This window comes from Neophocaena asiaeorientalis, unplaced genomic scaffold (genome assembly GCF_003031525.2).
Source record: "Neophocaena asiaeorientalis asiaeorientalis breed wild unplaced genomic scaffold, Neophocaena_asiaeorientalis_V1.1 scaffold150, whole genome shotgun sequence".
Lineage (NCBI taxonomy): Eukaryota > Metazoa > Chordata > Mammalia > Artiodactyla > Phocoenidae > Neophocaena > Neophocaena asiaeorientalis.
The window spans coordinates 701641-726254 of NW_020176571.1; the positions used below are offsets into that span (position 1 = coordinate 701641).

At 54.3% G+C, this 24614-nt stretch overlaps 1 protein-coding gene across 7 annotated transcripts; it reads left to right on the plus strand.

Annotated features, from left to right (window-relative positions):
- Positions 1–1548: 1548 nt before the first annotated feature.
- Positions 1549–24614, plus strand: ADA2 (adenosine deaminase 2). 7 transcript variants are annotated; one of them, XM_024733177.1, is made up of 11 exons: positions 1579–1666; positions 2238–2408; positions 4113–4433; positions 6154–6379; positions 7500–7710; positions 18909–19036; positions 20367–20457; positions 21703–21811; positions 22592–22749; positions 23253–23455; positions 23655–24614. In XM_024733177.1, exons 2-11 carry the CDS (start codon positions 2327–2329, stop codon positions 23752–23754), a joined length of 1629 nt encoding a protein of 542 aa, XP_024588945.1. In that variant the 5' UTR covers positions 1579–1666; positions 2238–2326; the 3' UTR covers positions 23755–24614. The 7 variants fall into 7 exon arrangements, with proteins under 7 accessions (XP_024588950.1, XP_024588945.1, XP_024588949.1 ...); XM_024733179.1 differs by lacking the exon at positions 1579–1666 and adding an exon at positions 2601–3008 and having other exon boundaries at positions 2308–2408; XM_024733180.1 differs by lacking the exon at positions 1579–1666 and adding an exon at positions 2947–3008 and having other exon boundaries at positions 2348–2408.

Consider the following 24614-nt stretch of genomic DNA (forward strand, 5'->3'; position numbering starts at 1 on the left):
CACCACCAGGGAAACCCAATGTTGACTGGAGTCCTAACCACTGGACCGCCAGGGAAGTCCCTGATTCCTCTGACTTTTAAAAACTAATCTTGAGGGCTTCCCTGCTGGCGCAGTGGTTGAGAATCTGCCTGCCGATGCAGGGGACACGGGTTCGAGCCCTGGTCCGGGAAGATTCCCACATGCTGTGGAGCAACTAAGCCCATGTGCCACAGCTACTGAGCCTGCGCTCTAGAGCCCACGAGCCACAACTACTGAAGACCGCACACCTAGAGCCTGTGCTCCGCAACAAGAGAAGCCACTGCAATGAGAAGCCCGCACACCGCAATGAAGAGTAGCCCCCCCTCGCCGCAACTAGAGAAAGCCCGCACGCAGCAACGAAGACCCAACACAGCCAAAAATAAATAAATAAAAATTTAAAAAATAGATATTAATCTTGAACTCTTGAAGAGGGAGTTCTTAATTCTTATTTATTTTATCTTTAGAATTTCTTCCTGCTTAGTGAGCGATGGCCTTTTTACTTCCTGGAGTGATGACAAGGGGCCCGGAGGTTCCAGCAGGTTAGGAGCTGCTAAGTGGCTTTGTGGGCGATTTGGGGCAGAAGGCATTGTAGGAGTGGGGCACGGCTGGGATGGGAGGGGTGCAGGGCAAGCATGTGGACCGTGTGTGTGACACAGGTCACTGGGGCAGCCTACCATGGTGTCGCCACTAGGTTGGCCTGGGGCTGAGTCACAAGAGTTACTCCAATGGCAGTGATGTTCGTATTGCTGGAAACTGCCGGGCACTGGGCCCTTTGCGGGCCTTCCCCACTGACCCGTGCAGCACCGCGCGCAGCCCCGCTTCTGCGAGCTCCACTTTCAGCCCAGGAGACTGAAGTACAGAGCGTTTAAATGACACGGCTGAGGTCCCACCGCTGTGCACGGCCAGGCTGGTATGAAAGCTCGGCCTGATCAAAGCCTCTGGGCATCAGTGCTGTGTCCACCCTGCCTTCCCTCCCGGAGGGGCTACCCTTCCCACCTCCCTCGGTCTCCCACCCCCGCATCCTCCACTGTCCTTCCCCGACATCCCTGATTCTCCATAAAACATCTACCTTTTTGTTTCTTTTTAGCCACGCCGTGTGGCTTGCAGGATCTTTGCTCCCTGACCAGGGATTGAACCCGGGCCCTCGGCAGTGCAAAGGCTGAGTCCTAGCCACTGGCCCTCCGCTGAAGTCCCAAACATCTACCTTTTATTATACCTGCCTACTTGTTTACCTGCTGCCCAGTGGGCTGGCCCACACTTCACCCTGCGCTTTGAGGAGGGGAGCACATCCCAAAGTTCATGAGCGGGTCTGAGTACCTCACAGTGGTCCGTGTGGTCCAGAACTACGTTCCGGGTCACACAGGCACGGCGCACCGCGACTCACACCCCAGACAAATGAGCATAACCCACCTGCACACAGACTCACGCACACACACAGACACACGTGTGCGTATAACCCCCAGAAACGCACAAGCACACACGTGGATACTCACACACACGTAGAAACATGCGCACGCGGGCGGCCCTCCCTCCCTGGGCTGCAGGGAAGTGAAACCCCTTGGGGAAGTGAAACGGTCGGGAGCCTGGACTTCCAACGGGCCACTGCGGGGACAGAGTCCACGGTCACGGTCGCTGAAGCTGCCCCGAGGTAACTGGGGTCTCCTGGGTGGGATCTGGGGACCAAGGCGTGTAGGTGGCTGGTGGCACTGTTGACTCACCTGGGCGGGGGCCCTGCCCGCGGGGTGAGTCCCGGGGGTGGGGTGGGGGCAGGGCAGCCTGGCTGCACCGCCTGCAGCAGCCCAGGGACGTGACTCAGGCTCACGGACGCACCTATCCTTTCTTCCGAGCCTGCAAACAAGCTATTTTTGTAGAGCTTTTATGCGCCTCCTTTTTTGTTTTTAGAAATTTATTTAGTTTTTATTTTATTTATTTTTGGCTGTGTTGGGTCTTCGTTGCTGCACACGGGCTTTTCTCTGGTTGCGGCGAGCGGGGGCTACTCTGTTGTGGTGCGCGGGCTTCTCATTGCAGTGGCTTCTCTTGTTGCGGAGCACAGGCTCTAGGCACACGGGTTTCAGTAGTTGTGGCACGCGGGCTCAGTAGTCGTGGCTTGCGGGCTCTAGAGCGCGGGCTCAGTAGTTGTGGTGCACGGGCTTAGTTGCTCCGCGGCATGTGGGATCTTCAGGGACCAGGGCTCGAACCCATGTCCCCTGCGCTGGCAGGCGGACCCTTAACTCCTGTGCCACCAGGGAAGCCCCTACGCGCCTTCTTCTAAAAGGGAGGGAGGACATGAAGTGGCCGTGTGGACGGGATGACCCCTTCTCCTGCGCGGCCAGCTGCTCCTGACCTGCGCTGGACACACTTCGGTCTGGCCAGCGGGGAGGAGCTCCCAGGTGCTGGGCACACAGATGCTCTGGGGTCCTTGGAGAGGACCGAGTGGGAGGTTTGGGGGTGGTGGCCCTTGGTAAATGTCATGGGGAGAGGGGACAAGGGGCGGGGCCCTTGGTGGAGGATGTTAGGGGGGCTGGATGGCTCCGTGATGGGGATGGCACACACGTCACTGTCCTTTTGCTTGGAGATTTCAGCTTTGGCAAACACTGTCAACCGAGGAGAGATTTTAGGACCTGATGAAGTGGCAGGGATTCTCCGAAAGCCCAGCTCTCGGATTCGGGGTCCAGCCCTGCCACGCTGCCGTCCCAGTGGATGACCATCTGGTTCCTTCTGAAAATCTCCCCCTGCGTCTCCCCCTGCGGTCTGGTATAATCATTGAATAAATACCTAGAATAATTGAGAGCCATCCCTGGAAAGAACTTTGGACGATGTGTCCTGATGACGGCCAGTCTCTCCATTTTTGTTGTATTGCTGTACCTCTATTTACTTAACATTTTTCTTTAAATTAACTGCTTTAAGTTTTTTATTCCACCTGAACAGGGATGACACATGTATCACGCTTTGAGAACCACTGATGTCATCCAATTCACCCTTTTTTGCAGGTGAGGAAACAGACCCACAGTCATGAAGTGATTTGCCCAAAGTCTCACCAAGACGTGCTAATTTGGGGCTGGGCCTGGGGTCTCCCCATTTACAGTTTTGATTCTTTCTGGTAGAAAGCATCAGACTCTCATGTGTGCAGAAACAATTCCTAAATGTGGTTCCAGTCGTCAGCCCAGGTCAGGGTCTGCCCACAGACCCAACCGGGGCAGTTCCTTCCTTCTTCCCTCAAATCCCCGCTCACTGGAGACCTGGGTCAGCTGCTCTCTGGAAGCTCCTGGAATCTCTGATGCTAATATTCTGAAATGTCAGGAATACACGTCGCTGTTGAGTGACTGTGCTGGGTGCCTGCTGGGTGTCTTGCCAACCCAGTCGGGGGGCAGGTCTTCAGTTCTGGGACAATTTCTTATAGTATTTATTTCCTTTTTTTCTCCCATCTATTTTTTCTTTTTCCTTCTGAAATGTCTGTTATTTGGGTGTTGGATTTCCCGAACCAATATTCTTCTCTCCTATTTTTGTCCTACTTTCTAAAAGCTTCCCTTCAGTTCCATCTTTTAATATTGCTCGTCAATGTTTTAAATTTCAGCATTCATGTTTTTAATTTCTGAAAGCTCGTTTTGTTTTTTACACCGCCCTGTTCCTGTTTTGGGGACACATAACTTTTCTCATCTCTGTAAAGATATTAACTATGGTTCTTCTGGGCTTTCTTTCGTTTCCTGTGCTAGTTCCTTCTCTGTGTTATTTTTTAAGTTCCTTTGTTATGCTGGAGCCGTTCTTCATAAGCCTCGTGATCCTCTGCTCTCCGGTTGTATTTAAAAATGAAACACTAAAAATCCGATTTCAGTGTTTTCCTGTGCATGTCAGCAGGGCTCGCGGGGGACAAGCCCTGGCCTGGGAGGCCTCGTGATGAACTTTTATGTGGGGAACCCCCCCTTGTCTGTACCCAGAGGTCTCTTCTCTGGGATCTCAGAGAAGGAGAAGTGTCATGTACACGCTGCCTCCTGGTCATCTGAGTGTAGGATGGGAGGAGGGCAGTCCAGCTTCAACACTAAAATCTTCAGCCTCCCCCCTTCCCAAGGCTCCAGCAGAGCGATTTCCTCCTCCAGGTTTCCCAATGTCCGTGTCAGGGTGGCCAGCCCTGCCCACCCTGCTGCTGGCCGTGGCCACGTCTTCTTTCTGCTCGGCCACATCCGGAGACGAAGCGCGAAACCGGCTGTTGATGAGAGAAAAGATGATGCGTATCGGGGGGCAGCTGGTGCTGGAGCAGGAGGAGGAGCTGGCCAACCAGAGGCTCGGGGCCCTCAAGGAGGCTGAGATGCAGGAGGCCCTGAGGGCGGGGAGCATCCCAGCCAGCATGCACTTCTTCCAAGCCAAGAGCCTCATTGAGAAAAGTGCAGTGTTCGACATTCTGAAGAAGATGCCAAAAGGTTAGGGGTCTAGAGGGGACGGTTCTGGGGTCCTGGGGACATCGGAGGGACTAAATTGGAGCCGGTGGTTCTTGTTTTGAGTGGAGCCCAGACTCCACTGGGGCCCTGAGTCCTAGTCCTTGCTGGTGGACTCGGGGCGGGGGTTCCACGTGGCTGCCGTCCACCCTGATACCAAAACCCTGGCTCCAAGGGGACTCGGCCTCAGACAGATGGCAGGGAGGGGGCTTGGACATCACCGGGCATCCCTGGCAGGGCTGAACGTTGTCTCCTGTAAGAACCCTATCCCTCCCTGCATACGTTCTTCTAGCCTTTCCGGGGGCTAAGTTACGAAGAGGATGCGTCCCGGATAAACAACACATTTCTAGTACTTCATGGCTACCGTCCACTGGAAAAAAAATGCACAACGTGAGAGCTGGGAGTTCAGTTTTATTTGGGGCAAAATGAGGACTATAGCCCGGGAGACAGCATTTCGGATAGCTCTGAGAAACTGCTCCAGAGAGGTAGGGGGAAGGTCAGCACCTACATGATTCTGGTGAAGGGAGAGGACGTGCAATGAAGCACATGTTGTTTTTGTTTTTTGTTTTTTTTTGCGGTGCGCGGGCCTCTCACTGTTGTGTCCTCTCCCGTTGCGGAGCGCAGGCTCAGCGGCCATGGCTCACGGGCCCAGCCGCTCCGCGGCACGTGGGATCTTCCCGGACCGGGGCACGAACCCGCGTCCCCCGCGTCGGCAGGCGGACTCTCAACCACTGCGCCACCAGGGGAGCCCGAAGTACATGTTATTTGCAGGCGGTTTCTGCTAGTCACCAAGAGCAGACGTGCCCGTGAAGGATCTTAGTGTTTTTGTAAATAAGAGGAGTTAGTTTTTCCCGGAGCACAGAGGGCCTCATTCCTGATCTCCACCCTGAGCTCCTCTCAGGGGTGTCGAAGGTCAGCAGCTGCAGCGGCTCGTGATTTAATCCTCGTAGAGGTAGATGGCAAGTGCCCATCTGCAGGTGACGCTACTGTATAGACGCATCGCCGTGAACAGTGGAACAATCGTGGTCCTGAGCACGTAGCTTGCAGCTGCAAGCTTTCTATACTTTTTTTTTAGTATCACAGAGATTAAAAAATGTAAAAACTGTGAGGTTGGTAAAGCAGCCTCCCTGTTTAGAGAGGGGACACGCCAGAGCTCGCACAGCGGGACACCGGCCAAGGGGCCAGTGTCCAGGCCAGGTGCTCAGACGCAGCCGGAGGGCAGAGGGGGTGAACCCTGAGTCTTGAGTCGGTGTAAGGTCTGAAGGAGGCCAGAAGCTGCAGGGCTCGGCGGGAAGCAGGAGGTGGGCAGGCCGCGTGTGGGGTGACGCGGAACAGGATGGGGGGACTCAGGGACCCTGGGCGAACAGGCTGGCGTGGGCCCGGAGGACTCATCTGGGGGTCAGGCTCCCCATGGGAGCTGGAAGCCAATAGATGGAGGCCAGTCTTCTGATTGCAAACCCGCCTGCGGCCTCTTGGATGAGACCACCCAGGGCTCCTGCTGGTGAGGGACGGGGTCAAGGAGCCAGGAGGCCGGGCCACCCCGGGACAAGGCCGCCATAGACGGAAAGGGCCCCGTGTCCCCAGGAACGTGGCCCCATAGAAAGCTGCGCCCCTCTCATCCACCTCTGCTGGGCTCTCGGCCCCGAGCCCCGGGGTCCGGCCCCCCGCTGCCCTCGCCTCACCCCACCCGCCCCTCTCCCTGCAGGGGCTGCCTTACACGTCCACGACTTCAGCATCGTCAGCGTGGACTGGCTGGTGAGAAACGTCACCTACAGGCCCCACTGCTATTTCTGCCTCACCCCGAGGGGGACCCCGCAGTTCAGATTTGCTCGCTCGACTCCCCCCACCCTGAACACAACAGAATGTCCCGCGTGGGTTTTGCTGGAGAAGTTTCGAAAGGGGCTGCCGAACATCACCGAGTTTGACCACAGGTGGGTGGTGGCTCAGGAAGAACCCGTCTCGCACCTGCGCAGGTGGGCTTGGCGTGTGCGCTGTCCCCGTGGGACAGACCCTTCTAGAAACACCTGGCGTTAAAGAAGTCAGGAGGCTTTTTCTCTTAACTTTATGGGATCCTTTGCTTCACCAAGGCATTCAACACCTTCCGCTCCCACAGCAAGTTCCTGGTACGTTTAAAACCCGATTTGACCAGTGACACTGCTGCCGCGCTGAACGGGATTTGTCTGGACCCTCAGGAAGGCCGGAGACAAGGGGATTCCCAGCTCCTGGAGCCAAGAGGGCCCAGGATGGATGAAACAGCCTGAAAACACGATGGCCAGCTTCCTAACAGACTTGTATACAAATATTATAATAACTATTCTAATCGTAGAACGATCTACAGAGGGCTTTCTTGAGGTATTTCCTTGATAAGTAAGAAAATGCAGCCCAGCCTGCATTTTAAGGAGGTTGCCCAAGGCCACACAGCTGGTAAATGGCTAATCAGGGAAGTAACCTGGGTCCTGTACTGCCAAGTCCACAACTATTTCCATCGGACCTTGGGCTTGAGTTTGCTGGGGCTGCCACAATGGAATACCGCAGACGGGGTGGCTTAAAGAATACCAATGTATTTTCTCACAGTTCTGGAAGCTGGAAGTCCAAGATCAAGATGTGGGCAGGTTTCTCCAAGGCCTCTCTCCTGGGCTGGCAGATGGCCGCCTTCTCACTGTGCGTGCACCCCTGGGGTCTCGGACACCAGCCCTACTGGGTCAGGGCTCCACCCTTACGACCTCATTCAACCTTAATGACCTTCTGAAAGTCCTCATCTCACATTAGGAATTAGGGTTTCAGCGTCTGAATTTTGGGGACACGATTCAGTGCATAGCACCCTCCAAGGACAGCTTGGTCTGAGATGTCCGTTCAGTGGGGTCAGCCTGGCTAAGAGGCCAAGGGGGACAGCAGAGCCTGGCTGGTGGGAGCACCCTGCCAGGTGTCTCCTGGGGAGCACTTGGAGGTCCCAGGGAGGGGGGGCCTCCATCAGGGAGCCCGGGCAGGAGTCCTACAGGCCGGGATTGACAGCCTGCCGCAAGCCCCTGCCTACCCTTTGTATCCTGACAGCCTGCTGAGGAATTTCACTCTGGTGACTGAGAACCCCCAGGCGACTTATGCAAACCAAGACGCGGTCTGGGCCAAGTTCGAGACCATCTTCTTCGCGATCTCGGGCCTCGTGAGCTACGCCCCGGTATTCCGAGACTACATCTCCCAGGGCCTGGAGGAGTTCTACCAGGACAATGTGCTGTACCTGGAGCTCAGAGCCATGCTGTACCCGGTGAGTCCGTCTCTGCTCAGGCTGGACTCTCTGCTCTCACCCTGTAGGGCTTCACGGGCTCCCCACCCTGGTGCTGCATAGGACCGAGGGCCGGCTTCACCCCCAAGGGGCCTGGTGCCTTTCCGGGGGCCATGTGAGCAAGAAGCCCTGGGAGGGCCCTGCAAAACTGGGCATGTGCCCCTCACTGCCCGTCACCTCCCTTCCCTCGTGATCCCCCTGGCCCAGCTCCCCCGAGATGCACGGGGCGTGCTGATGCCTGGGCACCTGCCCTGGACTCTGGGCAGTGCCTCGTGCCCAGACCATCCTTGACCGTCTCCTTTCCTATCCAAATGCGCTACTGTGAGTCCCACAGGATGGTGCCCTTGGTGCAAGGCCCGCTGAGCCTTTCGTCTGGTAAATGGGTCTAGTTGCAGGTAGAGTGAGGTCTGGTGAGTTCCTGGGGGCCCTCTCTGTGGAGCACGGGGTCTTCTATGGGCAACGGAGACATTTGATTTGACTTTGAGGAAGAAAGGTCAAAGAGAAAAAAAAGGAAAAGCTTGAGAAGAGTCCAAAAGTATCCCAAAGTGTCAAAATATTAACAGATCGCTCATAGGACCTTGCATGTTGGCCAGAAGCAAAGGGTGATGGGGTCTCAGGTACCTGAGACGGACCGACCTCAGCTTTGCAGACCTGAGCTGGGGGAGGCAGCGGGGTGGCTGGGGCTCCAGGCTGGGGAGGCGTCCCACAAGGAGCCCGGACGGGTCAAGCTGCGAGGGAGGACCCTTCTGGTGGGTATGGAAGAGGACTTTCCTGAGGACTTTTGCGGGGAGGTGGGGATTGGGGGTTGAGGGAGTAGCTGAGGTACTGGAAGGTTCTTCCAGTACCTTTAGGGGGCTCACAAGAGTGTGTGCATTGAGTTGTAAGGGAACACACTCGCCCCCAAAAGTGTCACTTTGGCATGTGGATTATTTCGAGCTGAAACAATCAAGGCCCAAAAGACTCAAGAAGAGCCTTTGACCTTCCCCCTAAGTGACTAAAAGCACCTAAAGGGCCTGTTCTCAGCATAGAGCCGCACCAGAGTCTCTGCAGAGAATACGACCGGGTGTGGTCGGGGGACCCCCCAGGGCCTGGACACCAGAGTCCACTCTTGTCCCACTGTCCCTGCTGGCCCAGCAAACATGTGTTTACCAAACACTTGCTTTTTATCACCCTGTGAATTGCCTTCCTCCCCTTTGAAGTCCCAAACCCCTACCCCCAACATCCTCTTTTGTCTTGAGCTGAAGATGGTATTTAAGGTGAGGGCTTCAGCCATTTGGGTGAGCGGCTCAGTCTTCCTGGGTCTCTCCCACGTAGAGCTGTTATTAAACTTTTGCTAGATTTTCTCCTGTTAATCTGTCTCATGTCAGTTTAATTCTCAGACCAGCCAGAACCTCGAAGGGTAGATGGAAATGTCTCCCCCTACACCCCGACAGTTGGCCAGCTGGCCTAGGCAGCTGGATTCAACTTTACTGGCTGGACACCCCTGGCCCCAGGCTCCTGCATCTCAGAGATCCTGGCAGAAGGTGAGAATCTTTATCCTGTCAGTTTGCTGGATCTCCGCCTGCAGGGGCTTTTGGAAACAGGAGTGGAAAGAGTCCTTTTTCTCTTTTCTAAAATCAGATTAGCAGGAGAAAAGATTTGTGGAGCTAGTTCTCTCTCGTTAGGGCCTCTGGGTCAGTGAATTTGGAAGACAGCTCTGGGCTTGTGAATCCTTTTCCTCCCAGAGATGGTCGCTGTTTTTCTGTTTCTGTCTTTTGTGTCACAAGGAGGAAAACCATTGGTCTGATTGGTTTTACTTTTTTCTTGTTCTATGTCTTGAGAGTTTGGCCTCAGCACCAGTGAGAAAACTTGGCTGGTCCTGCCGTCTGGAAGGCGCAGGCACCAGGGCATTTGGTGGCCAATCGGATAGACTGGGATTCCTAGCTGTCACCTCTGGTCAGAAGCACAGGCCACACCTGGGCTTGCAACCAGCGTCCTTGTCCAACTGTGCCGGCTCCCGGGGGTTTGTCACAAGGGGTCTCCGTCCACAAGGGGCCTCTGTCATCTCAACCTTCACGGCCGCCTTTGCTTCCTTAGACCATCCTTGGGGGCGACCATCTGGAGCTTGTGAGGCTGTGTCCTTTGCACTCTCCTGGGACACCTCTTTTGTTCATGGTTAAGCCACGGAAAGCCTTATGGTGTGAGTTGGTATTACGATCTTACTGTCAATGGCCAGAGGATGGATACTTTGAACTGGAAAAACTTCTAAATTGGTAAATTTTTTAGAGACCTCTCCTTGTAAACACCTGTTTTATTGGTACCAATGTTAAGACCAAAAGGTTACCTTAACTCAAACAAACAAAATGGTTTGGGAAGCCGTATGGAATTCAGTGTCCTAGCTTCGCCTTATGGGTCTTACAGATGCTAATAAAAACGGTCCATTAATTAACAAGGGAGTGAGAAGAAAGGTGAAGTCGGGACTCTTTCCAACAAGGTAGACATTTGTAAAGGGTTATTAAGGGGAGAGTCACAGGACTGGTCCCAGCAGTGTGGGAATCTATAGATGGTTATTAAGAAATGGGATGAAGGGCTTCCCTGGTGGCGCAGTGGTTGAGAGTCCGCCTGCCGATGCAGGGGACATGGGTTCATGCCCCGGTCCGGGAGGATCCCACATGCCGCGGAGCGGCTGGGCCCGTGAGCCATGGCCGCTGGGCCTGCGTGTCCGGAGCCTGTGCTCCACAAAAAAAAAACAAATGGGATGAATACAATGGACATTGATGGAATTAAAACAAAGGTTTTGATAACAGCACTACCTAAGGCTGGGTGGGCCAAAGGGACCCCCCGCCAGCACCCCCCAACATGAAAGGGCCCCAAACAAGTCCTCTCTCTTTCCCCCAGTTTGGAGAAGTTTAAAGGCCAGGACGCAAAGCTGACACCTAATAAGCCAACCTGCAATCCCGAGGGCAACAGTCAGGCTGATTAACCAAGTTAAAGATTGACAGGAGGGCCTGGGTCCCTGGGGTGGACTCCGCACTGGGGACCCAAGGCCTTTGACAAAGGAGGGTGGAGGGAACTTCCCCTGACCCCTCGAAGCGGGAGCCCCAGGAGCTGTGACAACAAAACCGCTCGTGGAGCCGAGTTGTGGTGTGAGGGTAGACGAGGTTTATAAAGCTTGGAATGTTTGAGGAGTGTTTGATGGGAAGAGATGTGATGTCCAGCTGAGAGCGCTTCCCCGACAGTATCCAAACTGGTCTGTCCATTCATCCAAATTATTGAGTGTGCCAAGGCCTTGCCACACTCAGTAATTTGAACTGACTTCAAGGGTGGCACTATTTTGGTTTTGTTACCGTATTCCACGGTCTTTATTGGCTCAGAAATTTTACTGTTTGTACACCCAGAAGCAAAAGGGCTCCAGGACTGACACACATTGACCAAAGTCATGAGACAGATGTATACACAAGAAAGTCAGAATGCAGTTTTCAGAGAAAATTATCAATCAGACCAGTCACGTATGCTTTCCCATCAGTAAATTCTCTCTTGACGACAAATTTTTTAAATTGAAATATAATTGATTTACAATGCTGTGCCAATCTCTGCTGTACAGCAAAGTGACTCTTTTACATATACAGACATTCTTTTTTTTTTTTTGAGTATAACTGCTTTGCAATGTTGTGTTAGTTTCTGCCGCACAGTGAAGTACATCAGCCATACACATACACGCATCCCCTCCCTCTTGGACCTCCCCACTACCACCCCACCCGACTAGGCCATCACAGAGCACCAAGCTGAGCTCCCTGTGCTAAGCAAGTTCCCTTTAGCTATCTATTTTACACATGGTAGTATACTTATGTACATTCTTTTTTTAATACTCTTTTCCATTATGGTTTATCCCAGGAGACTGGATATAGTTCCCTGTGCTATACAGTAGGACCTTGTTGTCTATCCATTCTAAATGTAATAGTTTGCATCTCCCAGCCCAACCCCAAACTCCCCGTCCATCCCTCTGCCCCACCCCACCATGGCAACCACAAGTCTGCTCTCTACGTCTGTGAGTCTGTTTCTGTTTCGTAGATAAGTTCATCTGTGCCATATTTTAGATTCCACATATAAGTGATATCACATGGTATTTGTCTTCCTCTTTCTGACTTCCTCACTTAGTATGATAATCTCTAGTTGCATCCATGTTGCTGCAAATGGCGTGATTTCGTTCTTTTTATGACTCATATTCCACTGTATATGTGCATCACGTCTTTATCCAGCCGTCTGTTGATGGACATTTAGGTGGTTTCCATGTCTTGGCTATTGTGAATAGTGCTGCTATGACCGTAGGGGTGCATGCATCTTTTTGAATTATAGTTTTGTCCGGGTATATGCCCAGGAGTGGGATTGCTGGGTCATATGGTAGCTCTATTTTTAGTTTTCTGAGGAACCTCCATACTGTTCTCCATAGTGGCTGCACCAACATACATTCCCACCAACGGTGGAGGAGGTCCCCTTTTCTCCACACCCTCTCCAGCATTTGTTATTTGTAGACTTTTTAATATTACCATTCTGACTGGTGTGAGGTGGTACCTCACGGTAGTTTTGATTTGCATTTCTCTAATAATTAGTGACGTTGAGCATCTCTTCATGTGCCTACTGGCCATCTGTATGTCTTCTTTGGAGAAATGTCTATTAAAATCTTCTGCCCATTTCTCGATTGGGTTGTTTGTTTTTTTGTTGTTGAACTGTATGAGCTGTTTGTATACTTCGGAGATGAAGCCTTTGTCAGTTGCATCGTTTGCAGATATTTTCTCCTATTCCGTAGGTTGTCTTTTTGGTTTTTTTATGGTTTCCTTGGCTGTGCAAAAGCTTATTGAGTTTGATTAGGTCCCATTTGTTTATTTTTGTTTTTATTTCTATTGCCTTGGGGTGAAGGCAAACCTTAACTTCTCCTGAGGCCAAACTATCTGATATTTTTGCATTCGGAGGCTAATTTTTAAATCCTGGGTGGGATCCCTAAACTGACTCTATTGCCCTAGTTTGACTTGAAGGGTTCGGGGACCCTGTCGTGGAGGCTGCTCTAGCCCTGAGAACCCGTCCTTCCCGTCCTGAGTCAGCGCCCCCTTTCCCCCACTTCCAGGTCTCTACTCTCCTGTGTATCCTGGATGATCCCCTTTTCCTGGGATATGTTCACACCTCCTTGAGGTCGGCCCAGGTGAGGGTGTGCATCTCCACCAGGATCTGGTGATTGTTTGCCGGTTTCACGCTGAGCACAGACCTGCAGACCTATTTCTGATTCTTGGGAAGTGGGAGTGGGCCTGACCTCGGCCCCCAGGAGAGTTTTCGTCAGCCTTGTGAGCAGAGTCAATAAGTCCTGGGTACAAACGATCCTTTCAAAAGAAAAGAGAGGGTCCAGTCCCCCTTCTACTAAGAGAAGAATTTTGGAAAGAGATGAGCCGGCCCTGGACGCGCCCGTGCAGGGCGGAGGCCAGTGCATCCCCCAGAGCCATTAGTCCCCTGTTTGGCCTGAAATCCCTTCCTTCGCCCAGCCTGGGCCCCGCCCCCAAGCCCTCCTCCTCTGGAGTCTGGTTTAAGCCCTGCCTCCACCTCACCCCCCACCTTCTCAGGACCGGCTTCCTCTCCTTGAATCCCCGTGTGTATGTCAGCCCTGGTTTCCCAGCGAGCGAAATGACTGTGAGTCATTTCAGACCCGGCAGAGTCCTCCAGAGGCTCCAGGGGTGATAAGCACGCTTAGGGGTGGTAGGTGTACATGGGACTAAGTTGGAGGTGCTCTTTGGACCCTGACCTCCCAGGGTCCCAAACCTTGGGTCTTGGGTTGGGCTAGGAAGCTGCCGAGTTAACTAGCCAAACGCCCCTGTCCCCCGCGCCCCTTGGTTCCCACGCAGATGACCTGACCCAGGCCACACTTCAAGACCTTCTGAAAGCACTTTATCTGCATGGTCTCCTTTGAGCCTCACCACTTGCACTTTGCAGGTGTGGAAACTGAGGCTCAGAAGGGTCAAAGAGCCTGACCCAGGCATGTGGGCAGTAAGTAGGGACGGGCCAGGGGCCGGGGTGCTGGGCTTTGAGAAACCCTGTGGGGCTACACGCATCTCAAAAGGAGCTCCCCGATGGGCTTCCGGCCTGGGGGTGTCGCTGCCTGTGGGCACATCCTGGCAGCTTTCACAGAGTGGGGAGTGGGAGGGAGGCCTCCCCTTGGGGAGGGGCCTTGGGCTCCTTAGGGGGAAGGGGAGAGGAGGGAGAGAGGTGCCAAGCGAGGGTCTGAGCCCCTGGGGAGGTATTTGGGGAAGCTGCAAGGAATTGGGCCTTACTTCCAACCCCCCTCCCCACGCCCCTTGGGGACACTTGGCTCTGCCCTGGGGACCTGCCCAGCTAGCCTCTCTCCCCACCTCCTCCAGCACCCAGCCAGGGCTCCCTGAAGGTGGAGGGCGGCTGGGATGTGGGCTGGGGTGAAGACTGAGGGGGATGGGATTTGCTGTTTGCTCTGGTCTGACCCTGGAACAAAGGGCCCTTGCAGTCCGGAGTCTTTGCCTAACGCCCCCTTAGCCAGAGTAGGGGAGCCATCAACACATTAACTGGAATTCTTTTCTGGGCCCCCTGCCTCCCCCTCCTTGCCTGTGGGGCTAATTCAGGGCCTGGGATGCTGTTGATGGACTATGCCACTGCCCAGCCTCCTATTGTGTCACTAATGCTCCATCACAAAGGCCACTCACCCGTAGCAACAGTTGCTAGGCGGGTCTGAGCTCCTGGGCCCCATCCCCGCCCCCTCGGCCGGAATCGGAGACCCAGACTGGGTCGGGCCAGCCTTCCGAGAGGAGCTCCCAGGGGATTATGCACAGGAGCTAGCCCAGCGGGCATTTACCCGTGGGCGGTCTCGGGGGGCGGGGGGGACACGTCGGGGGCGAGGGAGCTCAGGATGGTCGTTCGCGGACGGCTTCCTGGATGCTGTCACTGTGTAACCAGCGGTCCCACTGCTCCCCCTACCCACTCCCAGGGTTTTGTCCTGGGTTCTTAGCAGAATCCTTCATTAGAAACTCCACCTGGCTTTTTGCTCTAGTGACCCGTGTTTCACGTCATTGGTGTTGCTCTGCGGAATCCCGATGGCCGCGCTTTCCTACTACGTTGCGCTGTGATCGCGCTCTAAACAAGGCTGTGAAATCGACGAAAACGGTAGATCTCCAGCCTAGAGGTACATTATTACATGAGAATCACCTGGGCGAGTTTAAAAAACCAGGTTCTACCCCCAGAATTTAATTAATCCGGGGTGGGATCCAGGCATTTTCTCCTCACTAGGTGGTTGGAGACTTTGAGACAGCGCCCCTCCACCGCGATGCCGCCGACCCCCCAGCCCCCCACTCCAGCCAGGGAGCCTCAAAATCCTCATCTGTAAAATAAGACCTACCTAACAGTGCAGTTTTTAGGATTAAATGAGATTGATGGAAAGCTCTCGGCATATGCCTGGCACGTAGCAGAAGCTCAGTTCATGCTTTTTAAGTGAACCCGGCTCTAGAAGTGGAAGCTGGTTGCATTCGGAACTAGAGCTTCTGAGTCCTAGTTTCTGGTCTGACACAAGCTAATTGTGTGACCTTAAGCAACGCTGCCCCCACATTTCCTTTCTGTTCCTTCAGCTTCAAATTCTTTAATTCCATAATATCATGGACAACGGGAATTTGTAATTTTGTACTAGTTGAGGAAAGTAGTATGTACTTTGAATAACTTCCCCACGAATATACACCGCCTCAAGTAAACTGCAGGATTTGAGATCATCTAAGTTGAGTCCAGTGTGTTTTTAATCCAAGGGGGCTTATTACAGAGACATAGCCGCTTCTGTACCCCTGAGCCGTAGACGAATGACAGACCGCTTCTTGTACTTACAGGTTGTCAGATTCTCAGATGGTAACTCATCTTCCTACAGGACAACTGCAAATCTGAGTTGTTTTTCTGCATCTGGCCATAGGTTGCTGATAACAACACGGTATTACTAGTTATCATTTCTTTTTTAAAAATTTTATTAGGGTAGAGTGGCTTTACAACGTTGTGTTACTTTCTGCTGTATAATGGAGTGAATCAGCTATAGGTATACACATATCCCCTCCCCCTTGGACCTCCCTCCCGCACCCCCCATCCCACCCATCTAGGTCCCCACAGAGCAATAAACTGAGCTCCCTGTGCTATACAGCAGGTTCCCACTAGCTATCTTTTTTACAGGTGGTGGTGTATTTATGTCAAACCTAATCTCCCAGTTCATCCCACACGCCTTCCCCCACTTTGTTCACATGTCCATTCTCTACGTCTCCGTTTCTATTCCCGCCCTGCAGATAGGTTCATCTGTACCATTTTTCTAGATTCCACATATATGTGTTAATATATGATATTAGTTTTTCTCCTTCTGACTTAACTTCGCTCTGTATGACAGACTCTAGGTCCATCCATGTCTCTACAAATGACCCAATCTTGTTCCTTTTCATGGCTGAGTAATATTCCATTGTATATATGTACCACATCTTCTTTATCCATTCATCTGTCGATGGGCATTTAGGTTGCTTCCATGACCTGGCTATTGTAAATAGAGCTGCAGTGAACACTGGTGTGCATGTATCTTTTCAAATTGTGGTTTTCTCAGGGTATATGCCCAGTTGTGGGAGTGCTGTGTTGTTATGGAGAACAATATGGGGGTTCTTTTAAAAACTAAAAATAGGGACTTCCCTGGGGGTGCTGTGGTTAAGAATCCGCCTGCCTGTGCAGGGGACACAGGTTCGAGCCCTGGTCTGGGAAGATCCCATATGCTGCGGAGCAGCTAAGCCTGTGAGCCACAACTACTGAGCCCGAGTGCCACAACTACTGAAGCCCACGCACCTAGAGACTGTGCTCTGCAACAAGAGAAGCCACTGCAGTGAGAAGACCGCACACCACAACTAAGAGTAGCCTCCACTCACAGGGTATATATTACAGGGTATATTGAGTATAGCTCCCTGTGCCGTACAGTAAGTAAGCCCTGTCTTAGTATTTTTAAAGCTGGAAGTAGGGATTTCCCTGGTGGTCCAGTCGCATTTCCACTACAGGGGGTGCATTTTCGATCCTGGGTCAGGGAACTAAAAAAAAAAAGAAAGAAAAAGGTGCAAGTAGACAGCACTCTTCTTAGGTTAAAGCTCGTTTCTGGAGCTCCTCCTCTGGTCCTAGGAGAGGAGGTGGGAAGGTCAAGTGACATGGACCCCGTTTTTAGGGATCTCCGACTCAGCTGGGGTGTCTGGACAGGTGACTTGTAATGACGGAGCAGTCAAGGCACGGGGCAGAATTCCGTCCTTCCCTTCTGCAAATCAGGTGGGTAATGCCAAGATGACGTCAGCTAGTAATTTTGGGTTGAGTTAATACAATGGTTGTCAAACTTTTACTCACAAAATCTTTGAGGATCCTAAAGGGCTTTTGTTTATGTGGATTATATCTACTATATCCTGTGTAATATAACCAGTATTAGAAACTAAAACTGAGAAATTTTCAAAGCACAAGCCTACACAATTACACCATCTATTTTGTGTCAGAGCAATATTGCCATATGTGATGCAGCTTCTGGAAAATTCTGTACACTTAGAGAATTAGAGTGAAAAAGAAAACATCTCAACATTTTTATGAAGACAGTTTTGAATTTGTAGACTTTGCAAAAGTCTAGGGGACCCTCAGCGGCTCCTTGACTATCCTTTGAGAACTGCTGGAGTACAGCATCAAAGATTTGAAGATTCTAGCAGAATGCCTTGATCAGTAACAGGAAAAGCATTCTTTTAAAAAATCCTTTGGGGACTTCCCTGGTGGTGCAGTGGTTAAGAATCCACCTGCCAATGCAGGGGACATGGGTTCGAGCCCTGGTCCGGGAAGATCCCACATGCCGTGGCGCAACTAAGCCCCTGCACCACAACTACTGAGCCTGCCCTCTAGAGCCTGCGAACCACAGCTACTGAGCCTGCGTGCCACAACTACTGAAGCCCACGCACCTAGAGCCCGTGCTTGGCAACAAGAGAAGCCACCGCAATGAGAAGCCCACGCACCACAACGAAGAGTAGCCCCTGCTCGCTGCAACTAAAGAAAGCCGGTGCGCAGCAACGAAGACCCAACACAGCCAAAAATAAATAAATAAATTTATTTAAAAAATAAAATAAACTGACAAAAGCCACATTAACAGGAGAAAAGGCATAGAAATTTTATTTGATGTCAACGTTTAATTTTTACGTGCATGGAGACCTTCACAGAACAGAAGTGAAGACCCAAAGAAGTAGGTAGACTAGGTTCTTATATGCTACAGTACTTTAACAAATGGTGAGAAATTGTGGAAAAGCAATAAGACAAAGGAAAAGAGGTTTGGGCTTCCAGGTGCAGTAAATTGTGGGGAGGTTAGTGTATGGGGGAACTAACAGAAGACGGGTTATTTTAGTCAGATTTGTCTGTTCAGATCCAGCTTGGAGCCCAGTTGAACTGGGCTGAAGGAGCCCAGTTTCTGTCTGCAGTGATAAGGGCTGTTTTCCCAGAATGGGAGCTGGAAGGGCTCACAGACAGAAATGTATGTCCTGCTCTGAGGCAGAAAGGAGGGCACAGAGCTCTGTCTGCTTCTGTGCTTCTTAATTGCCTTTAGCTCAAAATAATCCTTATGTAAAAGTGGGATCTTTGGGGGCAGCACATCTGATACCCCTCAGGACCCCCAGAGATGGACAAGCAAAAGTCCTGCTCTTCCCCACTGCATGTTTTCTCTTGTCTCACCTGCTGTGCACCCCTGGCTCTTCCCACTCTGCCCCTGACCATTTCGCTCTTGGTGTCCCTAGTGGCTTGGCCACCTCAGGGGTCCCCTGCCTCGGGGTGGGAGAGTGGGGAGATGAAGTGGGTCCTTGGAACACCCTTTATGGCTTGTGTCCTGTCGTCAGCTGGCCTGTTCCTCATTTGTTGCACAAACGCTTACTGAGCACCGACCACATGCCAGGCACTGTTCTAGGTGCCAGGACCCAGCCCTGAACAAGAGGCAGACATCCCAGCCTCGTGGCACCAAAGAGTATTATCCCATTCGGGGCTGGGACTTCTGATCAACCCCAGAGGCCGTCACAGGCACTGAACAAGGACATCACAGAGTCCAACCTAGTTTTGACTGTTGGCAGTTGGGACTGGAGACCTGCTCTGCTCACCTCTGACATCTGGTCGGGACCATGCTTCCCTCGCAGGTGTATGAACTGAACGGGACGGTCTACAGCCCAGAGTGGTCGGTGAGGTTGTACGAAGAAGTGGCTCGTAATTTTGCAAAAGAGCATCCTGGGTTTATTGGAATCAAACTCATTTATTCGGATCACAGGTGAGAGCGAGCACGGCTGAAGCTGAAGGAGGAGACGGGGGTGCGGCGGGGGGAGGGGCTGGGAGGTTGGGGCCACAGACCCTGGGGGGACTCCATGTGCCGTAGCGGGCGTGCAGAATCCACTCTGAAATCCCGACCAGGCTGGAATGAAGAACTGTGGCAACTTCCCAGATCATTCCAGGCTGTGACCCACACTGGCCTGGGTCATCAGTTACGGGTTTAGTGTTTTTGCCTGAATGTTTTTTGCTTCAATCTGCGGCCGGGTTCTGCCTCACGGCAGCCACGTCTGTGTGGAGACCTCTGGGAGCTGCAAAGAAAGACTCACCCTTGCCCCAAGCAAGAGAAGGAAGCCTCCAGCGGAATTCGGATTTTCCCGAGGAAGGGTCTCCCTTCTGTCAGAAAGCAGCCAGTCTGGACAGTCGGAGTCGTGTCCAGCCGGAGGGTTTGGGGAGGGCAGACCCCGCCTGCTCAGCCCCCCCCCGGGGGAGGTGGAAGGGCAGTCAGACCTCCCTGGAGCCCCCTCCCGTCCTGGTGAGACTTGGGGCCGCCGGAACTGGTGGGCCAGGGTGGAGCTGGCAGTGGTGGACGGTGGAGGCTCCCGGGGGCCGGTGTCAGGAGTGCGGCCGCACGGCGTCCCCTTGGCGCTTGGGACGGAGGCAGCTGCTCCCGATGCAGAGGAGGGACGGGCAGGTGTGGGGCTCACAGAGCCGGGGATGGAACAAGTGGGCCGATGCCTCGGCCCCATCATGGACTTGCGCCTTTTCTCTTTGTGCTTCCGTGGTGTTGCTCCCGCCTTTTCCCTGCCCTGGGCTGGAAGGGAGAGACGTGCAGGGGAGAAGAGACACTTTGGTCGTGTGGTTTCTGCAGTGCCCGGGCCTTGCTGACGGAACCAGGGCCCAGGCCCAGCTGCCCTGGCAGGGACTGGGTGGCCTGTGGTGTTTCACAGGTGCCCAGGGAGCAGTGGGCTGGGCACATCCAGGACCATCCTCTCAGGGATGCGGGGCAAGTTTCGGGCATGGCCACTTTGCTTCAGTCAAATGCAGACCAATAAAACTGCACTATTTGTTTTGACCCCGTGGGTCCCCGTCCCCACTGACTTTCCAGAGCCTGCGCTCTCTGTGGGCCCCGCCGGAGTCCTTGAAAGGATGGATTTGGGCAGAATTTCTCCGTGATGTGGCACCTGGGGGGCACAACAGCCTGGATGGGGCGGGGTCGTGTGGGCAGGGCGGCTGGGTGCCCTGGACGAGGCCAGACTGGCCGTGAGGGGCGCTCACTACACCCACTGGCCCCGAGGAGCCTGCGCCTGTGCTTCTCTCCATCTCTCCCACAGGTCCAAAGATGCGTCCACCATCACGAAATCCATCCAGACAGCCATGGAACTTCGAGCCAAGTTCCCCGGGATGGTGGCGGGGTTTGACCTGGTAATGGGCCCAGCCCAAAGCCCTCTGGGAAGAGCTGGGTGGCCGGCACCCTCCCTCGGGGCCTGGGGGGGTGGGGAAGGGAGAGCAGAAAAGTTCAGAAAAAGGCTAGAAAGGGAAGCTCCAGAGCAAGGAAGGGCCAGGATGAGGGGCTGCCCCCCCGCTCCCCGGCCTCTGCCCTGCTCTGGCCTCAATGTCCACGACACATCGCTCTTCAAGCTGCAGCCCAGGGCTGGGGTGTCTGGAAGGAGACATGGGGCTGGGCCTGAGCGTACCGTCCAGGATCCAAAAGCGGCCCCGCCCCCTTCACCCCAGCTGTTTCCAAAGCCCCCTCACCCCCCTGCCCCAAATAACAGCCAGGCCACACTTCCAGGTGACAACTCCTTAATCTCACTAAGAAGCTAGATTAATCTAACTGGCTAAAGGCACCCGACCCCCTCTTCCAGAATCTGCACATTTTACTTGAGACTGTGCTGAAGCCCTTACTTTCAGACCCGCCAGGGCCCCGGGAGCGGATCTCAAGGAGTTGTTTTCTTTGGACCAGGGTGTCCTCCTGGGGTCCTTGGGGGCTGCTCAAGGGATCCGGCCTCTCCAACCCCTTTTCCCCTCTGCAGCGCCTCCCGACCGGTCCCTACAGGACTCAGGTGCACCAGTCCTCGAGGGAAGCCGGGCTGGTGTTGTTCAAAGGGTCGGCTGGGGTCTGCGCTCCGTCCTGCTGCGCTGAGCACCCAGCTTGTGTTATCACGAGAGTGTCAGCGCCCCTCCCCGCTTTCTCTCCCAAGGCTCTCTCACTCCCGCCCCTGGGGGTGGGGCTCCCTTTGAAGAGCCGACTTTGGTGCAATTGCTGTGGGGTTAATTACAGCTGAGGGACTCTGCTGGGAGCTGCCAGGCCCGGGGATCCCAGGGGTCGAAGGCCAGAATCCTCCCGACCCTGGTCTAGGGCTCAGGCTCTCCCGCCCTCTCTGTCTCTGTCTCTGTGTCTCTCTGAGTCTCTTTCTCCCCCAACAAGGAGCTCAGGCTGGAGCGCAGGGCTGGGAAGGCCATGTGCGGGACACCACGCAAAGGCTGGGAGGGTCGAGGTACAGCCTCTGACTAAGGGGGGAGTTCTTTCAGGGCAACGCGCTCTCTTTTTCTTTCCCAGTCCTGCTACTGGTCCCTCTCAAAAGGCTGTGTGCCTGAGGCCCGAGCAGTGCTGGCAGGTACAGGGCTGCAGGGCACACCAGCAAGGCCCCCCACTCTGTCCTGCAGGTGGGGCGAGAGGACACGGGCCACTCCCTGTATGACTACAAGGAGGTTTTGATGATTCCAGCCTCGCGGGGCATTAAGCTGCCTTACTTCTTCCACGCCGGAGAGACAGGTGAGCCTATGACCCCGTCGGGGACAGAGCGGGTGATGGGCAGGGGCCCTGGCCATCTCCGAGGGCACGGACGGGACACCAGGAAGTGGACTGACAGCCCCAAGGCGTCTCGCGGCACCTGTCCCTTTCACGTACATTATCACATCTGTCCTGACAGCAACACCCGGAGAAGGAGGGACAGTGATACCGGGGCAGCTGCCCTTCACATACGTTATTCATAGCTCTCAGCCGGTCCTGCCAGGAGGGCGCCAGGAGGGCGCCAGGAGGGCGCCTCGGGGTGGCTGGTTCCTGCCGGCTGCTGCCATCCTGCCACGGGCTGTCCCAAGAGCTCTGTTACAGATAGAAATTAAAGTTCGTACAAATCATTAGAGTGACCGAGTCTGCAGCACATTGCTGTAGAGACCCTACACATAAAATTCCCAGGAAACAGCTCTGGAAACAAACGTAAAATGGAAAGAAAGAATCTGGACGGTGGGTCAGGTGGACCAAGGCTTGAACCCCAGTTTTGCTGCTTCCTACCTGAGGACCTTGCTTGAGTTTATAACGCCTGCGTGGGTTTCAGCTTCCTCAACTGTTACATACGTACGTACATACATACGTACCTATAGGCAGGCCGTACCTCTCTTCAGCATCGTCATAAGGAAAAGGTGTACGCATGTGCGCTCTTGTGTTATTGTTCATTTCTCTTCCTTTTCCTGCCTGGGGAGTCTGGGCCTTTCACCTGCAGATGGTCTGTGGGTCCCATCCATCCTACTGAAGACCCACCCCCTTTACTCCTAGACTGGCAGGGTACTTCTGCAGACAGAAACGTTCTGGATGCCCTGATACTGAACTCGACCAGGATTGGCCATGGGTTTGCTTTGAGCAAACACCCTGCCGTCTGGGCTGAGGCTTGGAAGAAGGACATCCCCATCGAAGTCTGTCCCATCTCCAACCAGGTACGCAGGCTCCCTGGGGCCAGTGGAGGGCACTCTCCTCCCCCAGCCACGGCCAACCTTTCTCCTGCGTAATCTCTCTGTTAACTCCCTTGGTTTCTCTGTCCCTCCACTTCTCACTCCCGTTCGTGAAGTTATGTAGGAATGGACTTTGCCTAAACCATTCATAGTAATGAGGGTCCCCAGTGGGGCGGGATTACGGGTGAAGCTACGGACAAAGCTAAAGGGGCCCAGGACGGACACGCAGCGGGTAGTGTGGGGTCCCACTGCCGGGCAGCTGCTTGGGCCTTTGTGCTTAGGACAGCTGCTGCCAGCAGGACCAAGAGAGACCAGATGTTTGTGGAGAAAACGAGGAATCGTGGGAGGACCGGCTCTTCCTGCGTCAGGATCACCCAGAGTCCCAATGCTCGGAACAGTGACGGGGATGGCAAGGCCCGATTATACTCACGGCCTCGCCTTCCTCGAGACGGTTCTTCATGCATGCACGGTTGTTTCTGACTGGGCAGGTTCTGAAGCTGGTGTCTGACCTAAGAAACCACCCTGCAGCTGTGCTGATGGCCACCGGGTACCCCATGGTCATCAGCTCTGATGACCCTGCTACTTTTGGAGCCAAAGGCTTGTCCTATGATTTCTACGAGGCCTTCATGGGCATCGGGGGGATGACGGCCGACCTGAGGACACTCAAACAGCTGGCCATGAACTCCATCAGGTGAGTGTACGTGTTCTCTTCGGTCACCGCCTGTGTTGACCGCTCCGAGGTTTGGGCTGAGGCCCGAAGGTTTCCGTGCGTTTCTCCGCATCGTCTCTTATCCTGTGACTGCCCTCGGGCTGGGGACATGGTGCCCTGCCAGCATCCGAGGTCCCCTCCCGCCCCTCCCCGGGCTGACCCGGGCGCCCCTCCCCCACAGGTACAGCGCCCTGTCGGAGCCGGAGGAGCAGTTTGCCATGGCAACCTGGGAGGAGAGGTGGTGGAAGTTTGTGGCCCAGCTGGCAAGGGGCCCCAAGTGAGGAGACGGCGGCCGTCTGTCACCCGCTGCCTCTGCTTCCCTCCGCCGCGGCCTCACCTTCTCTCCGCCGGTCCGGAACCCAGGGAAGTCACCTCCGTCTCTTTACCAGAACCGACCTGCGAAGGCCACCCTCAGCCTCCACCTCGCCCAACCTCTCAGAGCCCTCATCAGTGGACCCCACACACCTCGTGGAATGTCCTCCCTCGGCCTCGGTGACACAACGCCTCCGGGTTCCTGCTTCCCTCCAGCCGCAGCTCCCGGCGGCCCCCGTCCCCGAGCTCCTCTTGGCTGATCTCGGGCGGGCGTCCCTCAGCTCAGCCCTGCGCTTTTGTCTCGGCTGCCTCCCTCCCCTTTCCTCTCTTCACTCCACACTCTTCTCCTGGGTGGTCTCGTCCACTCCTTCCCTTTAGAAACTGCGTACTTGTTGATGATTCCCAAACCTGTGGCTGATTCCCAATCAGTACACTCGATGGCCCACAGGAGCCTCGGAGACCGGCTCCGAGCAACGCTTCCCTCCCAGGCGTCTCAGTGACTGGCATGTCCGTCCACGCGGCGCAGAGGTCGTCAGAGGAGTTCCCGCTGCCCCTGTTCGCCCACCCTCCCCACACCGCTGCTGCCTGCCCTGCAGCCGCTGTATGCACTCTGGCCTGACTCGCAACAGTCCCTAGCTGCTCTCTCTCTTCCCTTTGCCCTTTCCAGCTCGTTCTCCCGGAGCAATGACTGTTTAAAGTTAAATTAGGGTCTTCCCTGGTGGCGCAGTGGCTAAGAATCCGCCTGCCAATGCAGGGGACACGGGTTCGAGCCCTGGTCCGGGGAGATTCCACATGCCGCGGAGCAACTAAGCCCGTGCGCCACAACCAC